The sequence below is a fragment of the Taudactylus pleione genome, unplaced genomic scaffold (assembly GCF_031769625.1).
Source record: "Taudactylus pleione unplaced genomic scaffold, aTauple2 ptg001437l, whole genome shotgun sequence".
NCBI lineage: Eukaryota > Metazoa > Chordata > Amphibia > Anura > Myobatrachidae > Taudactylus > Taudactylus pleione.
Genome location: NW_028285836.1, coordinates 2,065,993 through 2,086,598, shown reverse-complemented (window position 1 = coordinate 2,086,598; position 20,606 = coordinate 2,065,993). Strand labels below are relative to the sequence as shown.

Genomic DNA, 20,606 nt, shown 5'->3' with positions numbered 1-20,606 from the left:
TGAACAGGCCAACATGTACTCCAACCTAGAGGACATCCAGTGGACCCCATACATCCAATCTAAGCCACTGAGGTGGGAAACCGTTATAGGGAAAACTGCATGAGACAGCAGAGACACCACAACGTGAGTGAAGACCAGATCAAGAGTGTGTCCAGTCACATGGGAGGGTGTAAAAAGTCCATTGAAAGAGACGTAGGGGTCTATTCATTTTCACTTAATTTCTACGAAAGCGCGTCAAAATTAAATATTTTTTGTTGAAATTAAGTTTTTGGGGCATTCATCAAAAAGGTAATGCAGAAGCTATCACAGATAGCCCCCCGCTTACCTTTCTCTCCTGGAATGGCCTGCTATCCCGCATACACAAGTATGGGGACAGAATTAATCAAGCTCCAAAAATACAATAATTTTAGAAACTTGACTGTGGGAGCATTCACCATCTTCAGATGGCGTTCGCTCCATGTCCGGCTCCTTCCCCCGGACAATGGGGCTTTTGTGCACCTGTGTGACCTGTAGTGAAAAGATTTACTGATCTGAAAGGAGCAGTGAGAAGACTTGGGGAGACAGCTGATTTTCGGTTCAGCTGTCTCTTTGCTAGAGCAATGATGAATTACTTCGGTGCTCGTTTCAAGTTGGATTGTTAATTGATAATTAACATAATGAATACAGTCCCAAGTGATGTAGGCAAAGAGTTTAGAGGCACAGGATTCTGTGAGGACATCGATAGGGATATTGAAGTCACCTAAGATGAGGGCAGGAAGGTCTAAAGAGAGAAATTAGGGGAGCCAGGAAGCAAAGTTGTCAAGGAATTTGGAGGGAGGGCCAGGGGGACAATAAATGACAGTTAGTGGGAGGTTAACAGGTTGAAAGACGCAAATAGCATGAACCTCAAATGTAGAAAAATAAGATTTTTACTAACCGTAAAATCTCTTCCTTGGAGTCCATCTGGGGGACGCTTTACATCTGAGTTATGCATAGTGAAGGGTGGAGTCGGACAGTAGCTAGTTGAAAACTGGCTCCCACCCCCTATATAACCCCTCCCCTTTGACCGTAAGCTCATTCTAATGTTTAACAAAGCCGGAGAAAGATCCACGGAAGAAGTGAGAAACCAGAGACCACAGGTATCTAGTATGAAAGAAAACAAGGAAGGGACCTTGGTATCCCCCAGATGGACTGCAAGGAAGAGATTTTACGGTGAGTAAAAATCATATTTCCTTTTTCATCCATCTGGGAGATGCCTTACATCTGGGATATACTAGAGCAAGCCAATTAAGGGGGGGAGCATCAGAACAGACCGCTGTAAGAATTTTCCACCCAACACTGGCATTCCTTGTGCTATATGTATGGACAGTAGAACATATCCGCACAGATCGAAATTATATTGTTAGGCGTCCTATCCCCTTTCAATGTAGTACTGAAAAATGTTTATCTTACAATGGGGAGCTGCACCCAGGAACAAAAATAGACATAAAAAATAAAAAGTATTCCTATAATGGGGCTATATTGAGAAGTATTTTTTTTTGTGACTTTTCCTATTGCCGAAAAATAATCTTAAAATATTACTTTTAATTAGGGATGTGCAGGCTCGGTTCTACTCGGTTCCGTTCGGTTCTTTTTACCGGATCTTATTGGGTTTCAACTGTCACGAGTTTTGGATAGCCAATAAGATTCGGTAAAAAGAACCGAACGGAACCGAGTAGAACCGAGCCTGCACATCCCTACTTTTAATTGATTTTTAAAATTAGGTGAGCAAAATTTTTTTTTTATAAGTGATTTAAATATAACAATTGTGAGAGAGAATTAAAATGGTTACCTCCAACCAAATCTCTTGTATTATTTATTAGTTCATATCATCATGCTGAATAATTAATCTATACGTTAGATGGATGTCTGTAGACCAAGGGACAAATTACATTTTAATCTCTTAACATGGTCCTCACCGCCACTGATATAATTGTTTGAAAGAATGAACTATACACCTCAGCCCTCAAATACCTTTTATGAAAAAAGGGATATATTTGTTCTTAACCAATCAAATTTTTATTATATACTAATTGTCCAGGAACTACAGTGCATTGCAAAAGTATTCCCCCCCCCTTTACATTTTTCATGTTTTGTGGCCGCACAATGTGGAATTAAAATGGATTGTTTGAAGGTGTGCATCATTTTATGCACAGAACATGCCTACTACTGTGAAGTTGTGTTTTTTTGTTTTTTTATATTGTGAATCAAACAACATTTAGGACAACATAACAGAAAATTTCAGCGTGCATAACTATTCACCCCCCTAAAGTCAGTACTTTGTTGAGCCACCTTTTGTGGCAATTACAGCTGCAAGTCGCTTTGGATAAGTCTCTCTGAGCTTGCCACATCTTGCCTCTGGGATTTTTGCCCATTCCTCAAGGCAAAACTGCTCCAGTTCCTTCATGTTGGATGGTTTCTGCTTGTGAACAGCAATCTTCAAGTCTGACCACAGATTTTCAATTGGATTGAAATCTGGGCTTTGACTAGGCCATTCCAACACATTTAAATGTTTCCCCTTAAACCACTCGAGTGCTTTAGCAGTATGCTTCAGGTCATTGTCCTGCTGGAAGGTGAACGTCCGTCCCAGTTTCAAATCACAGGCAGACAAACAGGTTTTGCTCAAGAATATCCCTGTATTTAGCACCATCAATCTTTCCCTCAACTCAAATCAGTTTCCCAGTCCCTGCTGCTGAAAAACATCCCCACAGCATGATGCTGCCACCACCAAGTTTCACTGTGGGGATGGTGTCCTTGGGGTGATGGGATGTGTTGAGTTTGCGCCAGACATAGCATTTTCCTTGGTGGCCGAAAAGTTCAATTTTAGTCTCATCTGACCAGAGCACCTTCCTCCATACATTTGGGGAGTCGCCCACATGCCTTTTAGCAAACTCAAATCGTGTCTTCTTATTTTTATCACTAAGTAATGGCTTTTTTTCTGGCCACACTTCCATAAAGCCCAGCTCTATGGAGTGTATGGCTTATTGTGGTCACATGCACAGATACACCAGTCTCTGCTGTGGAACTTCGCAGCTCCTTCAGGGTTACCTTTGGTCTCTGTGCTGCCTCTCTGATTAATGCCCTCCATGCCCGGTCTGTGAGTGTTGGTGGGCAGCCCTCTCTTGGCAGGTTTGTTGTGGTACCTTGTTCTTTCCATTTGATGATGATTGATTTGATGGTGCTCTGGGGGATCATCAAAGATTTTGATATTTTTCTTATAACCCAACTCAGAATTGTACTTTGTCCCTGACTTGTTTGGAGAGCTCCTTGGTCTTCATGATGTGATGCCTCTTGCTTAGTGGTGTTGCAGCCTCTGGGGCCTTTCAGAAAAGGTGTGTTTATACTGACAGATCATGTGACACTTAGATTTCACATAGGTGGACTTCATTTCACTAATTATGTGACTTCTGAAGGTAATTGGTTGCACCAGAACTTGTGAGGGGCTTCATAGCAAAGGGGGTGATTACATATGCACATGCCAATTTTCAGAATTTTATTTATAAAGATTCTTTTTTTTATATAAATGTTTCTCATTTGACTTCACCAAATTAGACTGATCCATGACATAAAATTCAGATAAAAAAAAAAATTACAGGTTGTAATGTAACAAAGGTAAAAAGACAAGGGGGTGAATAATTTTGCAAGGCACTCTAAATAAAAATATACACACACACATATTATATATATATACATATACATACATATACACACACACACACACACACGGAATCAGTATGATTTACCGGCCGAGGGGATGCCAATGGTCAGAAGACAGACAGCAGCATCCCGATGTTGAAGATCCCAACAGTGGCTGGTAAACCCTCCCTACGGTGGTGCCTAACCCCCAATCCTGCACCCTAAACCTAACCCTCCCCAGGTGGTGCCTAAAGGTGCGTACACACTATACGATATTTTGCACGATTCACCCCGATTTTGACAGAGCGGAATGACAACTTGTATAAAATATGTCCAAATCGTGAGCGTCCACTCACGATCACGATGCGCGTACCCATGGGTCGTACATCGCATCTTCAGATCTTGACTACAGCAGGCAAGATTTGTCAATCTCGTACACAATTTTTTGCAGAGCGTTTGTGTGTTGGCACTATGTATTGTCCATTGCGCTTCACTTGACTGGCATATCCTTGGACACGCCCAGTCTCCATTTTGTGCAGCATTGCGCCTTGATAGGAGACAACACGATTCAAGCAGCTGGCACACCTGATCACGCAGTCCTTATATTTGGTAAGTATAATCATAGTGCTGCTAAGCACCAATGTATCCAATGACCACCAATGTGTTTAGTGCAAACCCTGTCTACCAATGTCTATTATTAAATGCATGACCCACCCACTGACCACAAGTGTGTATAAATGCATGACCAACTGTCCACCAATGTGTATTAAATGCATGATCCACCCACTAACCACTAGTGTATAAATGCTTGATTCACTGTCCACCATTCTGTGCCCAGCCCTATTGTGTATATGTAATATATACTAAAAAAAAAAAAACAGTATAATTCATATTATGAACATAAAAATAATTTAATTATTCTAAATAAAACTTTATTGAAAAATGCAAAAATGTAAAATTAATTTCAACATTAAAACACCGTAAAATTAAAATAGCATAACTTTAAAAAAAATACTATAACTATAAAAACAACACATGGCAACATTAAAAATACTACAAAAAAAAAACAAACTAAAAATTGTTATGACAAATTTCCATTCAATTTTTTTTTTGTTTTACCATAGAAATGTCTTTGGATAAGGAACGCAAATTTATAACTGGCTACCTAGAGCTTTATGAAGCCAAAGAGTGTCTCTGGAGGGGTCACTTGTGACTATGCCAACAAGTCCAAAAAACTATTGGCATTGGAGGAGTTGGTCCAATATAGCAGTCAATACTACAGCGACGCAACAGTTATTAAATGGGCGAGGAGTAAGATACAGAATCTCAAGACAGTTTTTGTGTAAGAGCGGAAGAAGGTGGCAGAGTCCAAAAGATCTGGAGCCTCCACTGATGATGTGTACCACCACACTTTGTGGTATTACAATTTAAACTCCTTTTTCTGGAGTAAGAACCCCAGCGAGAGTCGGTTGTCCTGATGGCCGTGCGAAAGGGAGAAGAGGAGGCGGCTGAAGTTGTCAGCGCCACGCTGTCCGAGGCAGGTTTGGTAAGTAGTGACAGTGCATACACACCATGTTGTTTTTTTGTTTTCTTTTTTTTACATTACTTTCTTTCCATTCCCCAAATGTCCACCCCTTTTTTTTTTATTTTTTTTTTATCTGAGACAGTTCTCCTGCCATGGCACTGCCCCCGGTTCATTAAAAGAGGCCATGTATTCCTCCCTCACTTGATTTACCCATGCAATCCCTGTGTTTTGCAGTCCAGGTGTTGCCACAGACGACAGGGTGGTCAGGGTCGTCTGGCATAGGTGTGCCAGATGCCCTTTGTTGGGTTGTTTAGCGCCGTAAAAAGTTATGCAAGACACAGCACGCCAAGACGACCCAGACAATTTTGTCCACACGCAGGTTTATTGAGGTGTGGAAAATGCGGAAGCAGTTACTGAGAATTCCAAATGCATTTTCCACAATTCGGTGTGCCCTGGAAAGCCTGTAATTGTAGATCCGCTTCTCTCTGGTCAGGCCCCTTTGCGTATATGGCTTTATGATATTCTCGTGTAGTGCGAAAGCCTTGTCAGCCACAAAGTAAGTTTAGGTCGTGCTTCGTTTCCTCCACTGTCGGCAATTTGAGGGTCTTGGGAGGTGAGCCTCTGGTAGAATTCTCCACTCAGTCACGGTTGTAGGAAACTAGAAAGATGGAAATATTGGTTAAAACATGAACATTAATGTTTTGATTATTTTATCTCTACAGGCTCCCACCCAAGAACTGGATTTGTCAGGGGACTCCTAACTTGAATCTGATTGGAGAAAGCAGCCGCAGACGGTGCAGCCTGCAGATGACTTCTTGAGGTAGGCTGAAGGGGTCTTAAGGAGGCCCCCGACCACTTTGATCACCTTCCCACATGTACTTCACACATAAATAGCTCCATGAGACAGATGAGGCCTGACATACAGCTTGAATTTCAGCGTCTGCTGTATGATTTGGTGATCAGCGCACTCAGAAATAATTTGTCTCCAGCCAACTACATCGCTGACCCTGAGGAGGAGATTCTTGGGTTTTACAACCTTTAACAGTTTTATTTTATGTTTTTATACAATCAAAACGTTTTATCTGTCCCAATAGTTAATCTACTGTAATGTGGTGGTGATGACGCTGATTGGACACGGTCACTAAACACATGGCGTAAGGACAGGTTGTTGGAAGCTGGGGCCACAATCTGTACCTGCGCCATGTGTTTCTTGGCCTATTCAATCCGGCGTCTGACCCACTTGTTGATTATATGCATTTATAATGTAAAAAGCAATTGAGTAAAAAAAAAAAAAATGCATTTTCAGAGTTGTTTTTTTATTTTTGGAATTCTAATTTTATAGCGTTGTCATAAAGACAGTTTTTTTTTTTTTTTTTTTTACAAGCAGCCATATTGGCAGCAAATTTTACACTGTTTTAAAGTGCTTTTCTACCTTTCATAAAAAAATAAAAATAAAACCTTTTTTCTTTCTAAAGAAATTAATGTGTAGTGTGTTTTTTCTTACCTTGCAAAACTGGTACTGCAGAACGTTGACAATAGCCTTGCAGGTCTCCGGGATGATGACACCCAAGACTGAGGGGAGATGAGGGACCCAAACTTCAAGTAGCCAAGTACCTCAGGGTAGCCAGCTTAGTATTTTGCCTCTGGACATATGGGGTCACCAGACGCAGCAACTCCTGGAAGGTGGCGTCATCCATGCACAGGAAGTTGCAGTAGTCGTACGGATTGTTCTCCTGAATCTCCATCAGCAACGACATGGGAGAGCGAGTATCCCTCTGCAGCAGCCACTCCTTCGTCCAGCATACTCTCCACCTTTGCTGGTACCTCTCCTTCACCATCTTAGCCCCAGCATAGGCTAGCAAAACTCTATAGCGATAGGGATCCATCACCACAGAATAGAATGTAGTAAAGAACACACTTTGTTAAAGGCAAGCCAAAAACAAAGCAGGGCACAATAGCAATGTACAGCCTTCAGCAGGTATTTAACAAAGCCTCACTAGTCACAGAGCAGAAGTGCACAGACCCAAAATGGGACCTGCTTTATATATACCCCCTTGTTAGACCCGCTCATTATTTAAATTTTCCTGAATTCTTGAAGATCATCGTCAGGTGTTTGGTAAGCTAATATTTCATGTATGATCTAACGATTTGCAAATTGTTAAGGACGCACTATAGATCGTTGGGCAGATTGGACACTTTTTAGCACCATATCATGTCCTGCAGTGCTGGGGAGCTGCCGGAAAGAGTTCAAGGGAAATCGCTTACATTGTTGCATCGTGAGCACATAGTCTACTGTGTACTCACCTTTACCCTGACCTCCCCCCAGTGGTGCCTAACCTTAAGGCCCCCCTCTCCGCAGCCTAACCCTATCCATCTGTAACAAACTTCTCGCTATCCACGACCTCATCTCCAACTCAATCTTCTTGCTACCACTGAAACCTGACTTTCCTCCACTAATTCCACTTTCCCCGCTGCTCTATCCTATGGGGGGCTCTCCTTTATCCACTATGTCAGACCTGATGACCATCAAGGCAGAGGGGTTGTTATCCTCCTATCCCCCCAATTGTATCTTTTGTGTCATCCCCCCTGAGCCCTCCCTTTCCTTCTCCTCTGAACTTCACTATATCAGTCTCTTCCACCCCATCCGTGTCTCAGTCATCTACCATTCCCTGGCCCCACTTCCTTGAAAACTTTGCCTCATGGCTAGCCCACTATCTCTCCTCTGACTGATCCTGATTCCGCCAATCTTCTCACTCTTTCTTCCTCTCAATGGACCTCCTTCTCCACCCACTGCCTTGGCTACTCTCTTGACCTAGACGTCTCCAATACGTATGCTCTCCTTGAATTCTTGAACTCTCGATTGCCACTCTCTGACCACCATCTCTTCTCCTTCACTCTCTCCCCTTCTTCTGCACTACCCATGCCCAAATCTACCTTCACCAGATGCAATCTCAATGGTCTTGACCACACCATACTGTCCCTCCTTGCTTGATACTCTCCCCCATCCACCTTGACCTGCCCAAGCAGATGGCCTTCTTCTACAACCTCTGCTGTCCCCTCCTCTTCCCACTTAACTGCTCCAAACCCGAACCCTGGCACTCCAAACTTGACAGTTTCCTCCACTGAATGCCACTTTGTAAAATTATTCTGTGCACACTTTATCCACTTTAAGTTCATCCTCTCATCCTACAGTTCTGCCTTCTTCCTTGCTAAGCAATCCTTCTTCAAGTCTCTCATCAACACTCAGTCCTCCAACCACCACCTCTTTGCCTCATTCAACAGACTCCTACACCCTCCCTCCCATCCTCACTTTCTGCCACTGACTTTGCCTCCTTCTTCTCCTTCAAAATCGAGGCAAACCTTCAGCAAATCTCCTCCTACCACAATTCCACCGTCATCTGCCCCCCCCCCAGCCACCCCCCTGTGCTCCTTCCTTCCCACCACGGACGATGATGAAGTCCATTCCCTAATCTTATCTCTTATCTGCAGGTGGGGAGTTTGACTGGGGCGGTACACCTGTCAAACAGTAACGCAGGTGTCCTAAGGCGAGCTCAGGGAGGACAGAAACCTCCCGCGGAGCAGAAGGGGCTCCCGCCTACATCACTCCCACTCCACCTGCTCACACCTTGCTCATCTCTTCAGGCTATCCCTCTCCTCTGACATCTTCCAGTCTTCATTCAAACACGCTCTGGTTTCACCCATTCTAAAAAAATAAACAAAATAAAAAAAACTTTGACCCCTCCTCACTCTCTAACTATCACTCCATGGGATCAATTCAATGTAAATTGAATAGCGCTGGGAAGGAGCTGTTCAATTCAGGGCATTGTTAAGCCCGACTGAAGGATTTCTTCTCGCACCCCTACGAGCCGAAATCCGACAAAGCTACTGGCGCAATGATGTTTTCTGCCCTTAGTGCAGCGGAAACAGCATTGCGGTAGGCACTTAAGCCGGTTCTCGCGAGTAAATATGATGTTTAAGGAATTCCCCGACATAACAGCGCACTCAATTGCATAGCTCTGAGAGCTCTTTCCCGGCGTTATTCAATTCGCGTTGAATTGAATCCCATGTCTCTTTTCCCTTTTGCCTCCAAAATACTCAAGCTGCTTATCTTCAACTATCTTACCCGCTACCTCTCTACCAACTCCACTCCACTGAAACTGCTGGCCAAAGTCACCAACGATCTTCTCACTACCATATCCAGAGGTTACTTTCTCTCTGCAGCCTTTAACATCATCAATCACCCTCTCCTGCTGCGCAATCTAGACCACTGGCCTCTCTGACACTATTTTCTCCTGATTCGCCAACCTCTCCTTCCATCTGCCCCCCATACATACTTCCAGAAGGCATCCCCGCAGGGCTATGCGCTTTTCTTTGTATACGTCCTCCCTGGTTGAATTTACCAGTTCCTTCGGCCTCCAGTATCACCTCTATGTCGACTACACTCAACTCTACCTCTCCTCTCCTGATGTATTTCCCTCCCTCCTCTTTCAGATGTCCTAGTTGCCTTTCTGCCATCTCTTCCTGGATGTCTGTGTGCTCTTTCAAACTCAGCATGGCCAAACTGTACTCATTGTCTTCCTTCCCCTAAGAGCCCCCCCCCCCCAACATACCTACCGTGTTTCCCCGATAAAAAGACCTACCCCGAAAATAAGCCCTACCCTTACTTTTGAAAAACAGTCCAAAATAAGCCCTACCCCGAAAATAAGCCCTAACAAAAAATAAAAATAAAAAAAATAAAGGAAAGTAAAGAATTGTAAAGCAGGACTGAGGCCATGATGGGGATAAAAGCAGGACTGAGGGCATGATGCTGTCAATGTTAATTAAAATAAGCCGTACCCCGAAAATAAGCCCTATGGAGTTTTTTTGACCAAAAGAAAAATAAGACAGTGTCTTATTATCGGGGAAACACGGTACCACTGTTGACACCACTACCTCCCCTGTTCCCCAAGTCTGCTACCTGGGGTTGTTTCTAGACTCCTCCCTCTTTCAATCCCCACATTCAAACTTCTGCTCAATCCTGTTTCTCGCTCTGCAACATTGCTCGCATCATACCCTACCTCTCCCAGGATGCCAGCAAAACTATTGTCCACTGATCATTTCTCGTCTTGACTACTGCAACCTACTCTGCTGCAGTCTTGCTCCTCTTCTATCTGTACTTAATGCTGCAACTATAGTTACCTTCCTCTCCCGTTGCTCCACATCTGACTCCCATCTCTGCCAAGCCCTACACTGGCTCCCCATCACCTACAGAACCCTCGTCAAACTCCTAACTCTCACATGTAAGGCCCTCTCCAACTTCACTGCTCCCTACATCTCTAACTTCATCCCGCCCAATCCAGCCGGCCAATGACCATTGCCTTTCCTCCCCTTTGGTTCCTACTTCTCACTTACGAACCCAATATTTCTCCCGTGCTGCCCCCCATTACTGGAATGTTGTGCCTCATTCTATCAGACAATCCCCCATACTGCATAGCTTCAAACAGGCACCGAAAACCGACCTGTTCATAAAAGCATACCAGGCCACTGCTTAACCATTTTGCCACAAAATTCAGCCTCTTTCATCCTCCATCTCCCCTACTGAAGCTACAGTACCTACCCTCAGCTCCCCTGTGTCATCTGTGTCTCACCGACACTTTAGTATGTAAGCTCCTATGAGCCGGGCCCTCATCCTGCTCATCAGTTACACTTGTTTACCTCCTCCTTAGACTCTCTGCTGGGACTCCACTGCATTGTCGTCTTTCCTTCGCATCCTCTTGCAGTGGCTCTAAACCTGTTAGTTGTGGCCTAGCCTATGGGTACAGGTTTCAGTACATAACGAATATTCCCCTTGCCCCACTGGCATCAGTAGCTAACTTGAGAGTTATCGTGTTATTTGTTAATTGCATACTGTATTGCTTATTAAATAGTACTGTGTTACTATGTACTATCTTGTCATTTGCCTTCTTTATGGCACTGTGGACCATGTGGCATCCTATAAATAAAGCTTAATAATAATAACAAAAAATTAGCATATTACAACACTGACAATCACACTAAACACACACAAAAAAAACTTCCAACATAGAGCTGCTTATTTCCTAACATCTGTATGGTTTATACACCCTGTACCTGGTAGTTGATATCCATGGCAGCATCAAGCAAAATTCGGACAACTGCTCGGTGCCCATTGCGAGCAGCCAGATGAAGGGGAGTGTGTTTCCGTGTGTGGCAGCTCAACAAGTTAGGGTGTGCATTGAGGAGAAGCTTCACTACTTCCAAACGCCCATATAAAGCTGCCAGATCAAGTGGTGTCTCCATCTTGTTATTGCGCATTGTAGGGTCTGTCAGTTCCTCCAGCAAAACACGAACCACCTCAGTGTGTCCATACTGGGCTGCACAGTGCAGAGCCGTCTCATTGTCATTGTTCTGCAGGAAAGAAAATGTTCTAAAACTTTTTAAAACATTCAGACAAATATCTTTAGGTTACTTTTATATTACAAGACAGCTACAAAGAAGAAAATGTTGTAAATGTCAAAGTAAGATTAGTATTTTGTCTATAAGAAGCAGTCTTCCAAAGGAATCAAAGTAAACAGGGAAGATGCAACCTAACTTGAATAGTTAATAATATGAAACTTAAATAAGATTTAAATATAGTCATTAATATGGACACAATTGAGCTATAGTGAACTTTATAAATTATAGAAAAACTAAAAACATAAATGTTAGTCTTTAAGCAATGTGGACACAGACTTAAATGCAATAATTAGAGATTTACTTAAAAAAAAATCAGGCGAAACAGTTGTTACAGACAGTTCACTCTGAACTGAGCAATCAGGGGAAAAGCATACCTCTAGGTGGCTCTCATTAAAGCAATCAACAATAGTCTCCAAATCATTCAGAGTGGGAGCATTTTGCATAAACAAAATGTAGATTTCCTTTAATACGAGGAACACATTAATTACCACTAACGTGAAGTGTGTACACTGTATTAAAAAAATTATAACTAGTCAGAGTAAATAGGTAAGAAACTAGGTCTTAAGTTTCAATTATGTGCACCTAATACAAAAGTAGATAAGTTAGTGCAAACATTTAACGTGTATTTTTAATTAGTAGGTGTGTGTTTCTTATATGAACCTACCTCCAAAATACATATATTCACTGCAGAGAATCCTGAAACGGCACATATACCAAGCAATAGCACCTATTCTATGTCTTTCCTGATATGCTCAACAATATCTATCTAGTTCCCAAAAAATACAAATTTAAAATCCCCATTTGTTGATTCAGTACAATCAAACTACACTGCCAGTGACAGTGTGACAGTGTGCTCTGTTTTAAGCTGTACCCATAGAATAGATCATCTTCTAATATGCCCAGATACTACCATTTATGTCTATTTTGGCTATACATACAAGGAACATGATCTGAGTCTTGTCAGGTTGGCTCTGTTAAGGCCCCCATACATCACCAATTGATTGCAACAATCGTGCAATTTGCAAGCGATAGTGTATAAAAATCTTTCCCTTTTTCAATCGATTGCAGAATTGCCACAATCGATTGAAAAAGGGAAAGATTTTTATACACTATCGATTGCAAATTGCACGATTGCTGCAATCAATAGGTGATGTATGGGGGCTTTAGTTGATGGAGGCAGATACACAGACCGTGTTATAGCTATTTTTTTCTCCTAACCAGACCTATGGATATGCCCAGAATAGCCAAATTCTATCAGATCATTTTCTAACTCCAGGCTTGTTTTGAGGACACCTGATGCAATATCAAGCCGAAGTGCATGTGACAGGTATTAGAGACTGAAACAATAAAAATCACAGCAGGAAACCAGAAAATGCAACAAAGGTCCTTCAAACGGATGCCATTCATGGGTGATAAAAGTTCACATTTACCATATATTAATTTGGTGCAGTCGCTTCTTGTACTTGCCCATCAGCGGCCAACATTCAAAAGGTTACAACTTACCCCATGTTGCCTCTTATATAGGTCTCTATGAAGACCAGAAAGTGTGTCATGTTTTAATAATAAATGTGCCACAATGTCTAGATAATTACCCAGCATTTGCTTTTGACTTCGGTCCAAAACCTAGAACCACGTTAGCTAAATATGCACAAGAGAGCTACAAATGACATCAAAATGAAGTAGTAAAGTTACCATACTTCCTTCTAGGAGCAGGCAGGGACCCGGGAGGCTGGAGTGGGATCTTTGAGCCATACTGAAATTTTACTATGGGGCTCAGCAATACACTGCTTCATCCCTGTAGCATCACTCACGTTCCTACCAATAGCTTCAAATGTTATTTAGCTATATAAAAAGAGGAATTCAATTAGCTGTGGGACTGCGAGAGCAGTCAATGTATAGGGTGAAGGACCGTGCACTGTCTCAGCAGTCAGAAGTACGTCAGACAATCTTCAGTGTCCAGCCAGCTAGTCACTGACTCCAAGAATGAGATTAAAAATAATTTTTCCAGCCAGCAAGTGATCAGTATCTGGGCTACTAAAAATAATCTCTGTCCAACCAGTAAGTGGACAGTATATGGCCAATAAAAAATATCTGTGTCCAGCAAGTTATATATCTGGCAGGCTATAAAAAATATGTGTGTCCAGTGTCAAATATCCCACAGGCTATAAAATTAATATATGTGTCCCGACAGCAAGTGTCAAATACCCGGCAAGCTATAAAAAAAATGTATATATGAGCAGCGAACAAATGGACAGTTTCTGGCAGGCTATAAAAAAACCTGTATTTGAATCTAGCCAGCAAGTGGACACTCTCTGGGCTATTAAAAATATCTGTGTCCAGCTAGCAAGCGTCAAATTTCTGGCAGCCTATTAAAAATTATATTTGTGTACAGCCAGCAGTTACCCATAAGATGTTAAAAAAAGAAAATAACACTCTTAATTTCTCTTTAAAAAACTTAGGAGTACTAAAGTACAAGAACAACAACATTGCAGAGGCTAGTCGATCTTGTGAATCACAGTGTGTTGTACATGAAAAATATGTCTCTAAACATTGCTTATCAGGAGTAAACAGTGACTGGTTTAAAACATTTAAGTGGCAAACGTTAATGGAATGATGTGTTCCACGTGTATAAAATATGGAAAGATACCACCCACATTGTACAAAAAACGTTCCTAAGCACTGCAAGGTTATGGGCTGAAGGCTTAATTTGTTTTTAGTATTTCCATTTTATCCCATCATAAAATCAAAATAAATCTCTGGGGATTATTAATAAAAGTATGGACAATTTTTGAGAGTTTTTTAAAAATTTTAAAAGTTGGCTTTTTGAGAAAATCAAAAATGAATTGTTATGGTAGACTTCTCTAGATAACTCCTTTTCTTCGAGGTCCATAGGGATACCATGGGGATACTGTGGTTGGAGAGATCCAGGCACCACACATTTAAAGCTTTCAGCTCCCAGGGTGACTTGGGTCCTCCTCCATATATACCCTGCCATTAGCCACAGGCATTCAGTTTTGTTAACAAGTATCAAGGCAGGAGAAGGAAAAAGCAATCGTACACCAGAAACACTCTCACACAAGATGAGGGAATCTGTGACCAAAAGAAAAAATTACCCATGCAGCCAGGTGCGTCAGGGTGCCTTGTGGACCCTATGGACCTCGAAGAAAAGGAATTATCTAGAAGTCTACCATAACTCTAATTTAGAGCACGGACTACATCCAGGCTTCACCTACAAAAATATCTGGAGCCTGAAAAGCTGGAACTACAATTTCTTCATTTACATGAAAAAGGGGCACTACCTTAGGAAGGTAACCTTCCCATGTACGAAGAACAGCTTTATCCTGGTGAAAAATAAAAAATGGGGAGTGTCGAAACTAGATTATTGGCTGAGACAAGATCAGTTTAAAATTGAATCGCAGCGACACCATCTTGCGAAATGGCCGCAAGACGCCATTTTGCGAAATGGCCGCCTTAACGCCATTTTAGATAAACTCACACTTTAGTACATGTGGCGATAATAATATTAGCATTATGCGAATGCATCTGTGACCATCGCCATAGGTTACGGCGATTCACCAAAAGCCTATTTCATTACTTTACGTATTATATAGATATATATTTCAGAAATGGCTTTACAGTATTCCAAAATTGTATTGCATTAGCTGAGTAGAGCAAATGGCCAAGTGACAACTAGCTTGTGTAGATAAGCTTCCTGGAATAACGTCTGCTCTCACTCCAGGTGGTCCGGCTAGAATACACACCTTACATTAGCAGGCTTCCTGCAATGAAATGACTTCAAAGACTAGAGTGTTATCGTAGGTTTGTGTCATTTGCATTCACACAAGAGACTGGGAGAATAAAGGGTTTTTCTTTTGAGCTTGGAAAGGTGGGGGGACTGCTGACAGAGTGGGCATGTGGAACTATCGGGCTCAGCATGTTACACTGCTAGATGTTCACTTAGGGAGATTTAAGTGCACCATTCCTCATACACACATTAATACGCACAATTGCGCTGTTAACTAGTCGCATATTAGCGAATGCATAAGACTTTGTATGAAACCGCTGTTTTTATTAAGCTTTGTGTACACGCATCTGCCCCAAGTTACCTAGCGTCCTTATATCAAACCCCGCATACTCACACACTACATATTCACACATAAGGTTTAATAAGCTTTAAAGTATAAGATTTAAGTTGGTTCAGTTAGTTTAAATGCTGTGAAATAAAGATATTTGATAACTTAGGTTTAATATATGCTAAGAAAGCCGTGTTTAGTTTCGTACTGATGCGTACTCTTTCAACAGAACTCCGGTACTATCGGTGTGGAGATCGCATCATGCATTCTCAACTTATGCACCGCAGAGACTACAAGCAACCAAATGTATATTTTATGAACAACTGTTAGGATGCAGCATGGGGGTGGGAGGGCTGAGACCACCAGTTGTTAGAGGCTGGGTGAGTATTTGAACCAGCCTGTTAAACGCTCTGTAACAGATGCTTCTCCCCTGGGAACCAATGATATCAGCAACAAACTTCTCTATTGTCCTCCCTATTCCTGGGGGGTATAAATATGTGTGCTCAAACACTGGAATTTTAGTCTTCTTGCTGAATGCTGATTGACGGAGGTTTTCTTTCTGAATGCCGGGATCTGGTCCAGAGCGCATGCGTATGTATACTGTACTTGGGGTCTGTATAATTCCTTTGCGTCTAATTGTGTCTGGATCAATAGCGTGTAACTGACTGTACTTTTTACTTGAATAATACTTTGTGCTTCGGAACCACACGTTCCAAGTCTGGAGTCTTTAACTTACTGTATGACTGCGTACGCAAATTGGCGTCATCCTTAGAGGTTTATAGGTAGGATTTTAGAAGGTACGGGCAGGGGTATATAGAGATTCATTTCAATATCGTCAGATGGGGGCTCATCGAGTTAAGTCACTTAATTACTCACACGGCACATACAGCTATCGATATCGCAGCAAAGGGTGGAGTGGCCACATACAGGGTTTTCCTGTAACCACATTGTGCTGAAAAATCGCTATCCGTTTTCGTGTGAGCAAAGGAAGCTGACTAGAATCCAGGGACAAGAAAGGAAAATATGAGATATGGTAAGAACTTACCCTTGCTATCTCTATTTCTACGAAGTCCATAGGGTTCCACAGGATACCTTGGGGGTATAGGTGTGACGTCAGTCGCAGGGCACCAAAGAGTTAAGCTTTCAGCCTCCCAGGATGCACTAGGTCCCCCTCCTATACCCCGCCCCTGGGCCAAGGCACCTCAGTTAGTTACCAAGCCATAGGCCGGAGGAGGAGAAGGAAGAGAGAGAACAAAGATCTGGACACATACAAGAATCACATTCTCACCAGAGGGAGACGGAAAACCGGTGACCAGAGCAAAGCCCATCTGCAGCACAGGTGCGACAGGGCGTGAGTCCTGTGGAACCCTATGGACTTCGTAGAAATAGAGATAACAAGGGTAAGTTCTTACCATATCTCATATTTTCTACTTCAGGGTCCATAGGGTATCCACAGGATACCTTGGGGATGTCCCAAAGCAGTATCCTTTAAGGGTGGGGACGCTCCTGTGCAGAAAGGAGAATCCGCCGCCCGAAGGAAGCATCCTGAGAGGCGAAGGTGTCAAACCTGTAATACCTCACGAAGGTATGGACAGAAGACCACGTAGCAGCCTTGCAGATCTGAACTGCCAAGGCACCACGTCGAGCTGCCCACGAAGGACCCACAGACCTAGTGGAATGAGCCTTCAGAGAAGGAGGGACCGGTAGGCCTTCATGAAGATAAGCTTCAGAAATAGCCTTACGGATCCAGGCTGCCAAAGTTTGCTTTGAAGCAGGCCAACCCTTTTTACGGAAGCCATAGAGGACAAACAAAGCGTCCGACTTCCTAAACGAAGAAGTGCGGTCAACATAAGTCCTTAAGGCCCGCACAACATCCAAAGAGGCCTCACCCACGGAAAGACCCGGTGAGTTAAAGGCCGGAACAACTATTTCCTCGTTAACATGAAACTGGGAAACAACTTTGGGAAGAAACTCGGGCCGAGTGCGGAGCACTGCCCTGTTCCCATAAAAAACCAAGAAAGGGGGTCTACAAGAAAGAGCCCCTAACTCAGAAACACGTCTGGCCGAAGCAATGGCCAGAAGGAAAACAGTCTTAGCTGTTAGCCATTTAAGATCCACTGAGCCCAGTGGTTCAAACGGCGGTCCTTGGAGAGCCCTCAGGACCACAGCCAAATCCCAAGGCGCCACAGGTCGAACAAAGGACGGCTGAATGCGGAGAACACCCTGCATAAAGGTGCGCACATCCGGGATTGTAGCAATCCTACGGTGAAACCAGACAGATAGGGCCGAAACCTGTACCTTCAAAGAAGCAAGGCGAAGCCCATGATCTAGTCCCGCTTGCAGGAAGGCGAGAATCCGAGACAGACGAAACTCCCGCGGTGCATAACCTCTCGGTCGACACCACTGGAAGAACGTATGCCACACGCGATGGTATATCCTCGCGGAAGACGGTTTCCGAGCTCGTAACATGGTACGCACCACAGAGCTGGAAAACCCCCGGGACCTCAGCATGGCCGTCTCAACAGCCACGCCGTCAAAGACAGCCGAGTCAGGTCCGGGTGAAGGCAAGGACCCTGAGACAGAAGGTCCGGTCGTAGCGGCAACCGCAGAGGACTGTCCACGGACAGACCCTGAAGGTCTGAGAACCAGTGCCGTCTGGACCACGCGGGAGCTATCAACAGGAGCGTCTCTCCTTCCTGTTTGAATTTCCGGATTACCCGTGGAAGAAGGGAGACCGGAGGGAACAGGTATGCGAACCGGAACGTCCACCGGACGGACAGAGCATCCACCAGAGACGCCCCTTCGTCTCTTGTGCGAGACCCGTACACCGGCAACTTGTTGTTGTGCCGGGACGCCATGAGGTCGAATTTCTGGAAGACCCCACCTGTCCACCAGTAGTTGAAAAACGTCCGGGTGCAGGGACCATTCCCCCGGATGAACGTCCTGGCGACTTAGAAAGTCCGCCTCCCAATTTAGCACTCCCGGGATGAAGACCGCTGATATGGCCGGAAGATTGCGCTCCGCCCAAACCAGGATCCGAGAGACCTCTACGAGAGCCGCCCGACTGCGAGTTCCTCCTTGCCTGTTTATGTAGGCCACGGTGGTAGCGTTGTCCGACTGGACCTGCACCGGGCGACCCTGGAGAAACCGCTGTGCCTGCTGGAGAGCATTGAAGACCGCACGGAGTTCCAAGATATTTATTGTAAGCTCCGCTTCTGTCGGCGTCCACCTGCCCTGGAACAAGTGTGGACCCGAAACTGCTCCCCAGCCCCGAAGACTGGCGTCCGTTGTCAACAGGACCCAATTTGGAACCCAGAACGGACGTCCCTTGTTGAGATGGGTCGTCTGTAACCACCACGCAAGGGACAGGCGAACCTCCTGGGTGAGCACAATCGTCTGGGACTTCAGAGACTGAGTCAGCCCGTTCCACTTGGACAGGATCAGGTGCTGCAGAGGTCTGGAGTGAAACTGGGCGTATTCCACCATGTCGAACACCGACACCATGGAGCCCAGTAACCTCATCGCAGAGTGTAAGGACACCCGGCGGCTGTGCAGGCAACTGCGCACCCTTGACTGTAAAGCAGAGATCTTGTCCTCCGTCACGAAGATCCTTTGCTGTCCCGAGTCCAATAAGGCTCCAAGATGCAGAATCCTCCGAGACGGGATTAGAGTGGACTTCTGACAGTTGATTAGCCAGCCGTGCCGTTGCAGCAGTGCAATGGTCAGGTCCAAGTGGCGTAACAGGAGCTCTGGAGATCCTGCCACCAATAACAGGTCGTCCAAATACGGCAACATGCGGACTCCCTGCAGCCGCAGAGAAGCCGCCATGACCGCCATCACCTTGGCGAAAACACGTGGTGCTGTTGCCAGGCAAAAAGGTAACGCCCGAAACTGGAAGTGGTCGCTGCGGATTGCAAACCTGAGGAACTGTTGATGGCGCAAAAGAATAGGGACATGCAGGTAAGCGTCCTGTATGTCCAATAACACCAAGTAGTCCCCAGGTTCCAGCGCCAGAATGATGGACCGTAGGGTCTCCATCCGAAACTTCGGGACCCGCAAAGACTTGTTGAGTGCTTTGAGGTTGAGAATCGGACGATATGACCCATTGGGTTTCTGTACCAAAAATAGATTTGAATAGAAACCCTGGCCCCTCTGGGAGAATGGAACAGCCACTATAACTCCAGCCTGGAGCATAGTGTGCAATACCTTCCGCAGCTCCGTTGCCTTGTTCCGGTCTGATGGGAGACCCGTGGTGAAGAAGCGAGCCGGGAGTCTGTGCCGGAAGGAGAGGGCGTATCCGTGGGAAACCACCTCCAGAACCCAAGGGTCTGTCGTAGTGGTCGACCAACACTGGGCGAACTGTAGCAGGCGGCCTCCCACCCTGGGATCCCCCAAAGGGAGGCCCGGACCGTCAGGCCGCAGGCTTGTCATCTGGCTTGGGGGCCGGACGTCTGGTACTCCATGCTTGCTTCCGGGGTGGTTTGGGCCTGCCCTGGGCCCTAGATGACCGAAAGGACGATGGTCCCGAACCAGAAGGAGCAGCGGCCGACGGGAGACAAGCAGATTTGGCTGCCGCCAGCGTGGCCACAATCTTATCCAGATCCGGACCGAAGAGAACTTCCCCGGTAAACGGCAACGCTTCCAGACCTTTCTTGGAATCTGCGTCCGCCTTCCAGGATCGCAGCCACAAGGTGCGACGAGCAGCTACCGCTGCTGAAGAAATTCTAGACACCAGAGTACTAATGTCTAGAGCCGCCTCGTTGATGTAGGTGGCCGAATCACGGAGATTGCCAATCAACTCTGCCTGTTCGGCCGGACAGTCGGATTCAAAAGAAGCCTCTAATGAATCCGCCCAGCGCTCCATCGCTCTGGCAACCCAGCAAATGGCCATAGCCGGCCGT

At 44.7% G+C, this 20,606-nt stretch overlaps 1 protein-coding gene across 2 annotated transcripts in view; it reads right to left on the bottom strand.

Moving 5' to 3' along the window:
* Positions 1-4,804: 4,804 nt before the first annotated feature.
* The window catches only part of LOC148442616 (ankyrin repeat and SAM domain-containing protein 1A-like), a 151,414-nt gene continuing 135,612 nt past the window's right edge, over positions 4,805-20,606 (bottom strand). For both annotated transcript variants that reach the window (XM_088463724.1, XM_088463725.1), the window contains 3 exons: positions 11,288-11,584; positions 6,684-7,045; positions 4,805-5,837 (listed from right to left, as the gene is read on the bottom strand). In XM_088463724.1, coding sequence (XP_088319850.1) covers positions 7,019-7,045; positions 11,288-11,584 — 324 coding nt within the window. In that variant the 3' untranslated portion in view covers positions 4,805-5,837; positions 6,684-7,018. The remainder of the gene's footprint in view (positions 5,838-6,683; positions 7,046-11,287; positions 11,585-20,606) is intronic.